This window comes from Pygocentrus nattereri, chromosome 30, assembly GCF_015220715.1.
Source record: "Pygocentrus nattereri isolate fPygNat1 chromosome 30, fPygNat1.pri, whole genome shotgun sequence".
Lineage (NCBI taxonomy): Eukaryota > Metazoa > Chordata > Actinopteri > Characiformes > Serrasalmidae > Pygocentrus > Pygocentrus nattereri.
The window spans coordinates 2,280,377-2,293,244 of NC_051240.1; the positions used below are offsets into that span (position 1 = coordinate 2,280,377).

The window sequence follows — 12,868 nt, forward strand, 5'->3', positions numbered from 1 at the left end:
ATGCTGGGGAGAAGTTAATGAGGAGATGCGAAGCTATTGGGTCGGAAAGGGAATTGAAGCACCCACACAATGTCAACATAAAGATGCCGATTTTTCGGCTTCTGAAAGGAGCTATAAAAATCAGAAGCGATGTCTGAGCAAAACATTGTTCAGTCGCTCGCTCAGAAATGGAGAGAAGGTGGCAAGAGAATGGTTGTCTTACTCCCCATCTACTGGAAATGTGTTTTGTTTTTTTTGCAAACTATTCAGTAACGATTCAGTAATGATATTAAAGCTACCCTTGAATTGAAATGAATTGAATTGAAGTGAATTGAATTGAAATCATAATACCAGTTCACTTTAAACGGTAGTCTGTCATAGATTGGTACTGTGTACGCTGATGTGTCAGTGGGTTTGTGTGAGGTCATGCGTCAGAACATCATATGAAGGGCCTCATCCTGGTAATTAGCCCCGGGCCTCAGGAAGTGTTAATCTGGCCCTGAATGCTATATATAATATAATGTATAATATAATGCTATATATATCATATATATATATAATGCTAACACATTTGTCACTGCAGAATGAACTAAGGGGTGAACAAGGCACTAAGGGAGAGAAGGGAGAACCAGGAGGTGGCTACTACGATCATCGTTATGGTGGAGGACAGGGTCAAACTGGAAGGCCAGGACCTCCGGTATGAGCTCATTTACTGTGTAGCCAGTTTATTAGGTAGCTCCTAACCCTCACATGCAATACCAGTTCTACCCAATAACAGCCATGAAACATGAGAGTCACCAAGAAGGAAAAATCATACTACCTAAACATGTCGACATTCGCCAAGTATAAATTAATATCATTTCGATAGCTTGTGGTAGTCATTGTTTTTTTTTAGCCTCTAATTTTACAGTACATCAGATAAAACTATCTTGCTTGGGACCCCCAGAAAGCTAGAGCTGACCCTGATCACACAAACTCTACATCCCAAGAAGTCAAATGTCAAGTGACTGCTGTAATTACTACAAATCAGGCAGACTAGCATTTCTGGCATCGGTTAGTGTTAAAATATCATTAGAATGAGCAGAAGAGTGAGATGGTACACTCCTGCCTTGTCTATTGTAGAGTGGGTACAAATTAGCCAAGGGCTTCCCAATCTCAGGCCTGTTGTTCCAACACTATGCACACATTGGTCAGGTATGTAGAGCAGTGAAAATGTGAAAATGTACAGAGCATCAATGAGTCAAAAGGAAAAAAACATAAAAAAAAACAAAAATAAAACAAAAATGGCATCGAGGAGACAGAAGAAATACTAGATTTTAGAAAAAAGTTAATTTGATCACAGTGATTAAGTTGCCAAACTAATCTACTTTGCGTAGGTCAGAGAGTTCCCAGGCCTGATGACCCCAGAACTGTGTATATTTGTGGGCTTTGTCACATTTAGCACACCTCATTTGATTCATTAGCTAATGAACAAGCTGCCGGTGGGAGCTTCATGTTGAAAGATCAGAAATTAGTGAAAGCAGCCTAAGTCATCAGAACAGCCCAGTGATGAGGTGTGGAATTTTTTGGAACATATTAGGACTCTAGAAACCAACTGAAGAACGTATGAATAGCATGGTGTATGTGAACATTGTTGCTGACTGAGATCTTCCTTTCATACAGTTTATCCACACTTGAATGGACCCTTCCAGTATGATAATCCTTATATGACTTGTATCACAAGGCACACATGATCACCAAATGGTCCCAGGAGCAAGACCTCAGTTTATTATCACTTCTGTAGCTATCAGTCGTCTTCAGAATGAGGTGGAAAGGACTGTTTATCGTAAGACCATGCAGCCACCCAATTTGCAGGAACTGTACAACAGATAGCACATTCCTACACATGCAACTAGTATGCTGTAGAGTCCATGCTCATGTTCATGCTGTTATGGAGGCCAACAAAGGAGAAATATGCTACTAGATACGTGCACCTAATAAATTGGCTATTCAGTGTATATGAAACCATGAAACAAGTGGTAAAGTATTCCTCACTGATTCCTTCTGCTGTGCTAAATAGGGCCCAAGAGGAGAATCTGTTGTTGGGCCTCCAGGGCCTCCAGGACCTCCTGGAATTGGCTATCCTGGTCGACAAGGAAATCCCGGTGCACCAGGGCTGCCAGGACCACCAGGACCACCAGGATCAACAGGACCAGCATTACCAGGGGCACACAGACCCTCACAAAGTAAGAAGCAAAACATTGGCATTAGGTTGAATTCTTACATCCTGCCAACCAGGGATGGAGGAGCTTCTAACCTAAGTAGTGCGCTACTTTTTGTACTTAGCTACAAATATTTGTTGTATGAAATGTAGCTAGAAGCTGTAGTGGCTACAAATGTTTGTGTAGCTAATGCGATTACAAGCTTCAGGCAGTCTGCGTAAAATGTGTGGTTGTTAACTGGTCTATCGGGGGGCTGGTGCAGTTCCAGCAAACAGGCACGCGCTGATCACCCCTTACAGGCTTGGCTCAGGGATCGGCAACCAAAGCATTTCATATCTGTTTCACCATCTTGGCTGTAAATAAGTCTCAGTGTGTGCTGAAGTGCTAGGATTGGCTAAAAAACGTAACATAAACGAAAACACAGACGTCCTTTGCTCTGCTTTAAGCTCAAGGTCAGCTGTAGCCACTTCTCTCGCTCCTCAGTCAGGAAACTTTGACATGTAAAATGTCTCTGAACGTCCGACGTCAAAAATGTGTCACGACGCATTTCATAATGCGATGTAAGCGCAAGCTGCATTCTGAGCGTCACAGCAAGGGGCGCTGTAACGACAGCCAAGCCTGACCAAACGGTCTTGTGTGCTTTCTCAGCTGCCATAGCAGATGAGCAGTTAAGTCTCACGCAAAGATGGTATAAAAATATGATTAACTATCACATTTACAGTCCAAGAGAAGAAGTAAAGCAGCTCACGCTCCTCTACTGTCTACGTTTAGCCTTTGAGGCTGCTGGAAATCTGTACTCTATCGCCTCCTTCAGTACTGAGTGTTTTAACCCCCACAGCAACATTTTGCGTTCATCTTTGCGTCGAGTATGTTTCTGTTCTCGTTGCAGATTGAACGTATCCGGAAACCAGCTGGAGTGATTATGAATGCTAATAAGTCCATTCGTCTCCAAATGATTGATGTTAGTCTTAAATCTGGGGGCAGAATATTATGCCTCAGTTTTTACATGAAATTTGATTTGTTCTCTGTGAGCGAATCATGGCCAGTCAAAATCTGGCAAGCTCAGCGTTATTTCCTTCGCTTATTAATTGTTACTTAAGTACGTTAATTAACACCTGTGATGTTCATAACTAGCGTTAGGACTCCGAGCTCCTCAGCAGTTTCTCAGGGTTTTATGAGATTCAAAAAGCGATGAAACTACACAGCGAGCAGGGAGAGGTTCTCTGCTGACCTCAGTACAGCTGTGGCCTGACCATAGACTGAACTGCCCACTCTGTTTGTCTCTGTATGAGCCCAGAGAACCAGAGTAACTGACTTCTTGAGATGTTCAGGTATGCAGCACACATGCTAAAAGCTAACACATAGCATTGCTATGGCACAAATGTAGCTGCCTGAGAGTTTATGAGCACAAGCTTGGACTGCTTGCAAAGTGGCCAGCCAAATCAGCTGCTTTAGTCCAGCTCCAATCGCCGCTCAGTTTAGGCTACAGGCTCCGTCGTGGGCTATATTAGAGATTAGAGATTGAAATGGAAGTTATATTGTGTTACCTACTCATATCAGACTACAAACAACATGGAAGTTCACTGTTAACCCGCATATTGAAGGTATAGTATCATGTAGCAAACCTTAAGAAGCCCTGTTAGCATGTCACGCATTCCACGGACTTCACTTCCCAGCAGCCCTTGGGAGAGCTGCTCAGTCACAACCGGAATCCGACACGGACTCCATTTCCCAGGAGTCCCAGGGAACACATGTGACCAAGGACTCTGTTTAATCCACCTATCAGCGTTCACGATCACCTGAGTACTAACTTACAACACCTGTGGTAGATAGCATTTAAACCCAGGCTTAGTACTGTAGGGTTGTGAAGTATTATATCCTGGTGACTTAGTGTTTCTTCATGTTTGCAGCCTTATGTATTTTGACCCCTGCCTTGCCTTTCCTTGTCTTGCCTTTCCTTGCCTTGCCTTGCCTTGCCTTGCCTTGCCTTGCCCTGCCTTGCCCTGCCCTGCCTTGCCTTGCCCTGCCTTGCCCTGCCTTGCCCTGCCCTGCCTTGCCTTGCCTTGCCCTGCCCTTTTTGTACTGTTGCCTGTCTGGATTGCTCTGTGTTTCGACTGTTTTGTGACTATGATTTTGGGTTTTCCTTTGATTAGTGTTAAATCTAGAGATCTAGATAGATCTGCACTCGTCTGAACTCTGTTCCAACGTAACATAGCAGTGATATGTCAACCAGGGTTTCGAGAATGTTGATTGTTAAAACTGTGAGAACGAGCAGCAGAACTGACTGTTGTTTGACCTGTAGATCTAGTTCTGCATTTTTGTAATACTATAATTACTAATAGTTCTCCGCAGAGCCAAAGTCACTGAAACATTTTGAGGCTGAAGTGTTGCTGAAGTTTAACATGACTCTGAATGTCTTGTCTGTACAGATTTTGCTGAAATGTTTAAATTGGAGCCGTTTTATTTCAACAATAGACATTTTGCACAAACTTTTGGTTTGTATTCGATTATTTTTGTTGATTTTTGTTAGGAAAAACCTGAAATGATAGACTTTGCCTTTACTTAGTCTGAACTTTTGTTGGAGATCACGCCGTTGTGTAAGTTTGGTTGTTGGTCACTTAAACTCACTTTCTGGTGATCTTTTTTGCAGCTTTTCAGTTGTACGTTTCTTTCTGGCACAGGATTAAATGCAGCATCTTGTTCACATTGTTAGTTGGGCTTGTTTGGTGTGTCAGGTGGAGATTCACAAACATTCTGTAGCTAAAAAGTAGCTAAAGTAGTGCACTACTTCTCAAAAATCAGCTAAAACGTAGCCACTGCTTTTTTCTGGAAAAGTAGCTCAATTGTAGCTGCTAGAAATTTTGGGAAAGTAGCTACAAAGTAGGTAACTACAAATTTTTCAGTAGCTATCCCAACCCTGCTGCCAGCTACACCCACATGTCTGTATTTAGAATATGCTGTGCTAACACTTAATTACTATTTAGCCATCAGTGTCCCTGGACCACCTGGACCTCCTGGGCCCCCTGGAATTCCTGGACAATCATCTGGAGTAATAATCTTTCTTTACCACCTGCATTTCCAAGGATTGAATTTATATTATCTTCTCCTGTCAGTTGTTTCAGTCAACTTTGCTTTCCATCACTTCAGGTGATGGTTCTGAGATCTTTTGACACAATGGCTGCCGCGACTCGACAGCATCCAGAAGGCACACTGGTGTACGTCATAGACAACACAGACTTCTATGTCAGAGTGCGGGACGGCGTCCGGAAAATCATGGTAGAACATGAAAAGATTACTAAGAGATTAGCCAACTGCAGATGTTTACTGTCAACATGCACATATCATGGCTAACGCTGTTTATATTGATTGATTTTAGCTGGGAGAATATACACCGTTTCCAAAACACTTGGTAAGTTTAACACTTTATTTGATTCATTTAATTCTTTCGTCTTTTGGCCTTTAATATCATGGCTAGGGTGACCAGACGTGTGTTCTAGACACTCCCATATTCCAGCTTCATTCAGATTGTCCTGGCTTTTCTCAAACTGTTTATCTGTCCCATATTTAAGATTTTTATTATTATTATTACTGGAACATTGCACAAAATATGCACAAACATATCAATTCTTTGTAACGTGTGTAATTGGAGGTCACTGGAGAAACCAAATCTAGCCAGATGTTTGCCATGACAGGACCACGAAAGAAATCTCTGCGTAATTCATTCGAGATATAAATAAAGCCATTTAGTGCTTTAATGTGAAATGATTGGTCACTTTATAGAAACTTACTGATTTCTGATTTCTTTACAGTGGTAGTTATAGGCTCCAAGAGTCATGCCACCCAAATGTAACCATATATTTACTATCCAAATATATTTACTATCTAAAACAACCAGTAAACCTACATGTGAGTTCTGAGTTTTTATATCTAATGATGATGGTAAAACTGGATAGATCTGGAAAAATAAGTTTTATGTGACTTCACTGTGCATTGTATGTACATCTCCTCTGTAAGTGGAGTTAAATATGCATTTTAGACCAAAACTTTCTCTCAGATCTGTCATAAAGCAGTAGAAACAGAGAAATGTGTAGGATTTACAAAACCAGAAGCAAACTAGATTTCTGTCTTCATAGGTGAGAAAGCAAGTCAGTGGTTTGAAAAGTGTCTTGTACAACTACCATAATGAAAAATAGCATTTAAACATGGTTTTTAATCAAGGATGTTGTGTGTTTTATCCCAGCATGGGCCCATTTTTGAGAGGAGTGGACTGGATTCACAGCAGGGGTTTCTCAGTCCTTTTTTACTGCTTATTGCCCAAAAGCAGCTCAACACAGTGACACATTTCACACAGCAGTGCCCCAGTTTATCTACTAGAAGAGTTAGAAGGAAAAAAATATTTCAGTCGATTAGATTAATTAGTAATATCAGAATTTTTTATTTTTGTGGTCCTGCAAAAAAACTACATGCTTTTAGCATCTATTAGTAGTTGACATATCAAGGCCGTACCCAGTCAATGACCATGTGACACATGACCATGTTTAAAATAATGTGTGGTTTTCTTTTAGGTGAAAGAAATATGTCAGATGTGCACTGGATTATGGGACATCTGGTCACTTTAATATATCTCTCGTTCTCTTTATCTATCTGTAGGACAGTGATGTAGCAGCAGTGGAGCCCCCTCCTGTGGTGGTGTACTCTTCAGAGTCCCATGTGACAGACCCCAGAGTTCCCACACTGTCTGAAGTATCTAAGACAGCACAGCCTGATACTGAACACCAACCTCCGTATGACCCACGCTACACTACTGTCCCTAAATACTCACCACCAACTGCTCCACGCTACTCAGAACCGGATCCCAGACACCATCCCCACCAGCCTGACAGCAGAGACCCACATCACTCAGGGTCCGAGTACCATGTTACATCAGTGCGCAGGCCCCGCCCACCAGAACCCCACCGTCCTGCCCACACACACACCTCCGGTCCTGCGGTCAGCACCTTGAACTATTTTTAAGATGGAAAAGCTTTCTCTTTACATGTCAGGTCACTACGTGATGTCTGGGCAAATAAATGCCTTTTAATATTTCACGTTATGAGAAGATTTAAGTTTAACTAATATTATCAAGTGAAATTGTTTTACTATCCTGTCAGTCAGAGGCCACAATCTGTATTTTATAGGTCCTCTGATTATATCTCTGTGTTTTATGTACCAAAATGAGCCAAATTTATCTATACATGACCAGTTCCCATCCTTTTTAATATCACTTACAATTGAACAGTCTGTTTTGTTTCCGTCCTTTAAAAAAACAGGATATCTTTTCATATTAGTATACATTTGTGGACAGTATGAACCGGGGAGTGAAATGTATGTTTTAGCAATGTTTACATACATTATCAGGTTTTTATTTCAGAAAAAAGAGGAAAATATTCTTTAAAAAATGCTTGAAAGAAGTAAAATTATCTACAATGAGAAGCTTTCGCCTGATAAAATAACCTACTGTACATGAAGGTTGAATCTTAGGGTATTTTATCGGTCTCATAATGAGAAATATGCATATTGCCTACTTTTAAGATGCTTTCTCTTGCTAAGATTTTAGCAATTTTGCAGTGTGGAAAGAAAATGAACAAAAAAAAGAGAGATCTCCAATATTTGTGTATACAAGTTTGTGTGTTTCTATATTCATTGTCCATTTGATCAGCTCCACTTACCATGTAGTTGCAGTTCTGCAATTACAGAATATAGTCCATCTGTTTTTCTCCATTATTTATCCCCTTTTACCCTGTTCTTCAACTTTCAGGACCCCCACAAGACCACCACACCCGACCTTTGTAGAACAGGGTGACAGGGGGCCTAAAATGTATGCATAGAAATAGATGGACTACAGTCTATAATTGTAGACCTAAAAGGAAGTGTACTTAATGAGGTTGTTTGTTTTATTCATGACCTGTGTTTTTGTTTTTTTGTTTTTTTAGTTGCACCTAATTGCCCTCAACTCACCTAAAGAGGGTGATATTCAGGGTATTAGAGGAGTGGACCATCAGTGCTTTCTCCAGGCTCAAGCTATTGGACTCAAAGGCACATTCAGAGCCTTCCTTTCATCACGACTCCAGGACCTGTACAGTATAGTGCGCAAAAGTGACCGGGATCAGATTCCTATTGTTAACCTAAAAGTACGTGGAATTTATCACAATTACTATCAGCTAAATCACAGATCTTTTACTAAGCCTACATTTACAGTAAAGGCCTTTTTGCTCAGTTCTGTTTGTTTGCACACGTCCAGTCATTCTGCTCTAATCTTTCACTTTAGTATCTGTAGCGTAAACTGATTTAAAACTGTGTGCCCTGAGACCTGCGTGTGTATATCCACATCAGTAATGATATACACATCGTACACACGCATCACGATGAACAATAACAACAAATTAACTTTAAAGAAGAATTTCACTGATTTTTCAAAATTTCTGCACAATTTAGTTGAGATGTGAAGTCATCTGGGCGGTTTGATGTGAAATGCTTCATTCTAGAGACGTACACACTCAGAATTTTGTTTACAATCCAAATCCACCAGTGAAGCTTCAGGCGTCTTGAGTTTTAATGTGTAAAGCTGATAAGATAAGATAAGAGAATCCTTTATTAGTCCCACAGCGGGGAAATTCACAGTATTACAGCAGCAGCAGAGTAACAGGAGTAAGACACTCGGTAATAGAAATGGGAAACAGTATAAACCTTATCAACATTATAAATAATAAAGATTAAAGCTAAATCTCGAGACTATTTACAGGTAAATAAGGAAAATAAAATAAGAGTTGCATAGGAATCTGTATTGCACTTAGCATATTGCACAATGAAGAATGTTCGCATTCTGAATGTAAGTGTATATTGTATGTGTGTATATTGTATGTGTGTATATTGTGTGTGTGTATATTGTGTGTGTGTGTGGTCTACTGGGAGCAGTGCTGGTTGTCCAGTCTCACAGCAGCAGCAGGAAGGAAGGAAGGAAGGAAGGACCTGCGATAGCGATTGATCATTGTAAAATAGAAGTACTGGATTAAACAATATATACTTTTTAGGCCAGAACCTTCTCAAAGCTTATGCATCAAAGCTCCCAGGCATCAGGCAATGTTTGTACTCATTTTTAGCAATAACTTTCTATGAGGGAGTTTATAAATGCATTAAACTCTTGGGATGTCTGGTTCCTATCATCACCACTGTGAACAATTCAGACTTGGCAAGTTTCTCTAAAAAGAGCGTTTCAGTTCCAACTACTCAGCACAACTTTTACATCTCAGTAAGCAGAAATTTTGAATTCCCCTTTGTTACTGCTGCTGCCACTATACCAACAGTGGATGATAGCAGTAATATGTAGCGCCTGAGTAACATACCAGTTGGCTTATACTAGCAGATTATATTGACAGCCTGTTTTTTTTGTTTGTTTGTTTGTTTGTTTGTTTTTTGTCAGTGTTGGAGAATTATTGCTAACTATATATAAAAAAAACTTTATGGACATGAAATTGGTGAAATGCACTCAGAACTATTTATGAGACTTTACCTAATTAATTATATGACAGCACTACAGGCTGAACTGATCGATCTAAACACCACTATGGTTATAATAATAATAAACATGAAAAAGATTCAATAATGCCTTTTTAGCATGAGAACACGAGGATAGAGAAACCTATTAGAGCATAACAGTGAAATAGAAATGTAACATTGTATTGGCTGATATTACCTGAATTTTTAGTGCTGTAGTCCATAGTAATATATGCGTGTGCAGTGGAAAAAAGCTGCTGCCAAATCAGTAACGTTTGTCAATGTTTCCGTCAGGATGAGGAGTTATTCAGCAACTGGGAGTCCATTTTCCGTGATGAGGGGAAAATGAGAGAAAACGTACGCGTCTACTCATTTGATGGCAGAGATGTCCTCAATGACGACGCGTGGTAAGTTAACCTTCAATCTCTCATTTCTTAGTTTAAACCCAATTCCAAGAAAGTTGGAAGAGTAGGAAAATGTGAATAAAAACAGAGCAGTGCTCAGCAAATCCTTTTCATTTCTTCCCTGGATTTTATTGAAAACAGCATGAATGATATCCAGTGTTTCGACTAATTAACTCTCTTGGGACCGGACATGTTTGCCAATGTTACATCAGCAGAGTTCAGTAATCCTTTCTGAACTGAGGACATCAGTTGTTGTGGTTGTGAAGGTGGAATCTTTTCTGACTGCCGTACTCTGACACTGGTGAACCTCAGGGCTGTTTTGTCCCCTTTGTTGTTCCCTACACACACACACACACACACACACACACACGAGGTACTGCAGTGATCTTTCTCTTAAGTAAGCAGATGATATGGCCCTTATTTCCTGCCAGCATGAGGCCCATTGTTCTTAACTGTTGGACTATTTGCGCACGCAGCTTTTCACAAAGTTGAGGTTTTTTTATGTTCTTTTTGTATCCAATCATGATAGAATCATGTTACCTATTCAGCTGTCTACTCTTGGGAAACTTCACAATCTTCCCCTTTCCCCTGTCCCAGCTTGTTCGGAATGTGTTACAGGCATCAAGTGTGGAAATAACATATATTTACAAAAATTAATAAAGTTGCTAAGTTAAATAATAAATATATTTGTGCTGTTTTCCACTTGAAGACCGTTTACAAATCACTGCTTTCAGTTTTATATGCATTTTACGTTTTCTGGATCTGGGTTTGTACAGTTCCATTTCGTGCTCTGTACAAGGATTAACTTTCTTATGTTTTCTCTCCCAGGCCAGAAAAGATGGTGTGGCATGGTTCGAGCACTGCAGGACAGCGGCAGACAGACAGCTACTGTGAAACATGGCGTACCAACAACCATGCAGTTACAGGCTTGGCCTCCTCCCTCCAGGACGGCCTCCTCCTGCAGCAGGCGGCACGCAGCTGCTCCAGATCCTCTATCGTGCTGTGTATTGAAAACAGCTACATCGCCAAGTGAGGCCATGTTTGTCTTAGATCAGTTTTCACAGCTGTCTCAGAAGAAAAATGGGGGGAATATAAACAATCACACTAGAACACAGTAGACACTAGAAGACAGTGTTGAAAGGCATCGTATTCTGACGTCCACAGTCGATTAAAAACTAAAATTGGAACAGTGAAAATGAAATTTGTAGTGTATACTCCAGCACTTTGGATTAAAGATGAAATATGAACATGGAGAATGTCGATTGTTTTTCTGGATATTTCTGGGAATGTGTCAAATGGCTCAGATTAGTAGCACAATGTCCCATTTATTTTACCTCATATTCTAAAATGCCTGAGTATACAGTAGTGCCTCAATATCTAAGTAGGGTAATCCACCTCAAATCACCACACTGCAGAAAAAGTTCCCAACTTACAATTTCAGATCTGCTTAATACTTTGAAATTGTCATTGTGCTTAATATACAGATAGTATAGTATTATCATATACACTCACTCACCAGCCACTTTATTAGGTACACATGTTCAGTTGCTTGTTAACACAAATAGCTAATCAGCCAATCACACGGCTGCAGCTCACTGCATTTAGGCATGTAGAGGTGGTCAAGACAACCTGCTGAAGTGCAGACCGAGCATCAGAACGGGGAAGAAAGGGGATTTAAGGGGCTTTGAACGTGGCGTGGTTGTTGGTGCCAGACGGGCTGGTCTGAGTATTTCAGAAACTGCTGATCTGCTGGGATTTTCACGCACAACCATCTCTAGGGTTTACAGAGAACGGTCCGAAAAAGAGGAAATATCCAGTGAGCGGTCAGTTGTGAGGACGAAAACGCCTTGTTGATGTGAGAGGTCAGAGGAGAACGGGCAGACTGGTTCCAGATGATAGAAAGGCAGCAGGAACTCAAATAACCACTTGTTGCAACCAAGGAATGCAGAACACCATCTCTGAACGCACAACACATCAAACCTTGAAGAAGATGGGCTACAGCAGCAGAAGACCACACCGGGTGCCACTCCTGTCAGCTAAGAGCAGGAAACTGAGACTACAGTTCGCACGGGCTCACCGAAATTGGACAACAGAAGACTGGAAAAATGTTGCCTCGTCTGAAGAGTCTCGATTTCAGCTTCGACATTCAGACGGTCGGGTCAGAATTTGGCGTAAACAACATGAAAGCTTGGATCCATCCTGCGTTGTATCAGTGGTTCAGGCTGGTGGTGGTGGTGTGATGGTGTGGGGGATATTTTCTTGGCACACTTTGGGCCCCTTAATACCAATTGAGCATCGTTTAAATGCCGCAGCCTACCTGAGTATTGTTGCTGACCATGTCCATCCCTTCATGACCACAGTGTACCCATCTTCTGATGACTACTTCCAGCAGGATAATGCACCATGTCACAGAGCTCATATCATCTCAAACTGGCTTCTTGAACATGACAATGAGCTCACTGAACTCCAGTGGCCTCCACAGTCACCAGATCTCAATCCATGGGATGTGGTGGAACGGGAGATTCGCATCATAGATGTGCAGCCGACAAATCTGCAGCAACTGCGTGATGCTATCATATGGACTCAAATCTCTGAGGAATGTTTTCAACGCCTTGTTGAAAGCATGCCACAAATAATTAAGGCAGTTCTGAAGGCAAAAGGGGGTCCAACCTTTTACTAGCAAGGTGTACCTAATAAAGTGGCCGGTGAGTGTATACACACACGTATAAAAGAGAGAGAGAGAGAGAATTT

General features: G+C 41.0%; 1 protein-coding gene across 5 annotated transcripts in view; it reads left to right on the forward strand.

The window, feature by feature from the left end:
- Positions 1-11,364, forward strand: part of col18a1b (collagen type XVIII alpha 1 chain b) — an 87,855-nt gene extending 76,491 nt beyond the window's left edge. For all 5 annotated transcript variants that reach the window (XM_017715768.2, XM_017715765.2, XM_037536531.1 and 2 more), the window contains 9 exons: positions 563-676; positions 2,039-2,204; positions 5,165-5,229; positions 5,328-5,456; positions 5,557-5,589; positions 6,831-7,169; positions 8,153-8,350; positions 10,008-10,120; positions 10,946-11,364. In XM_017715768.2, the coding sequence (XP_017571257.1) occupies positions 563-676; positions 2,039-2,204; positions 5,165-5,229; positions 5,328-5,456; positions 5,557-5,589; positions 6,831-7,169; positions 8,153-8,350; positions 10,008-10,120; positions 10,946-11,150 (1,362 nt within the window). In that variant the 3' untranslated portion in view covers positions 11,151-11,364. The remainder of the gene's footprint in view (positions 1-562; positions 677-2,038; positions 2,205-5,164; positions 5,230-5,327; positions 5,457-5,556; positions 5,590-6,830; positions 7,170-8,152; positions 8,351-10,007; positions 10,121-10,945) is intronic.
- Positions 11,365-12,868: the final 1,504 nt, after the last annotated feature.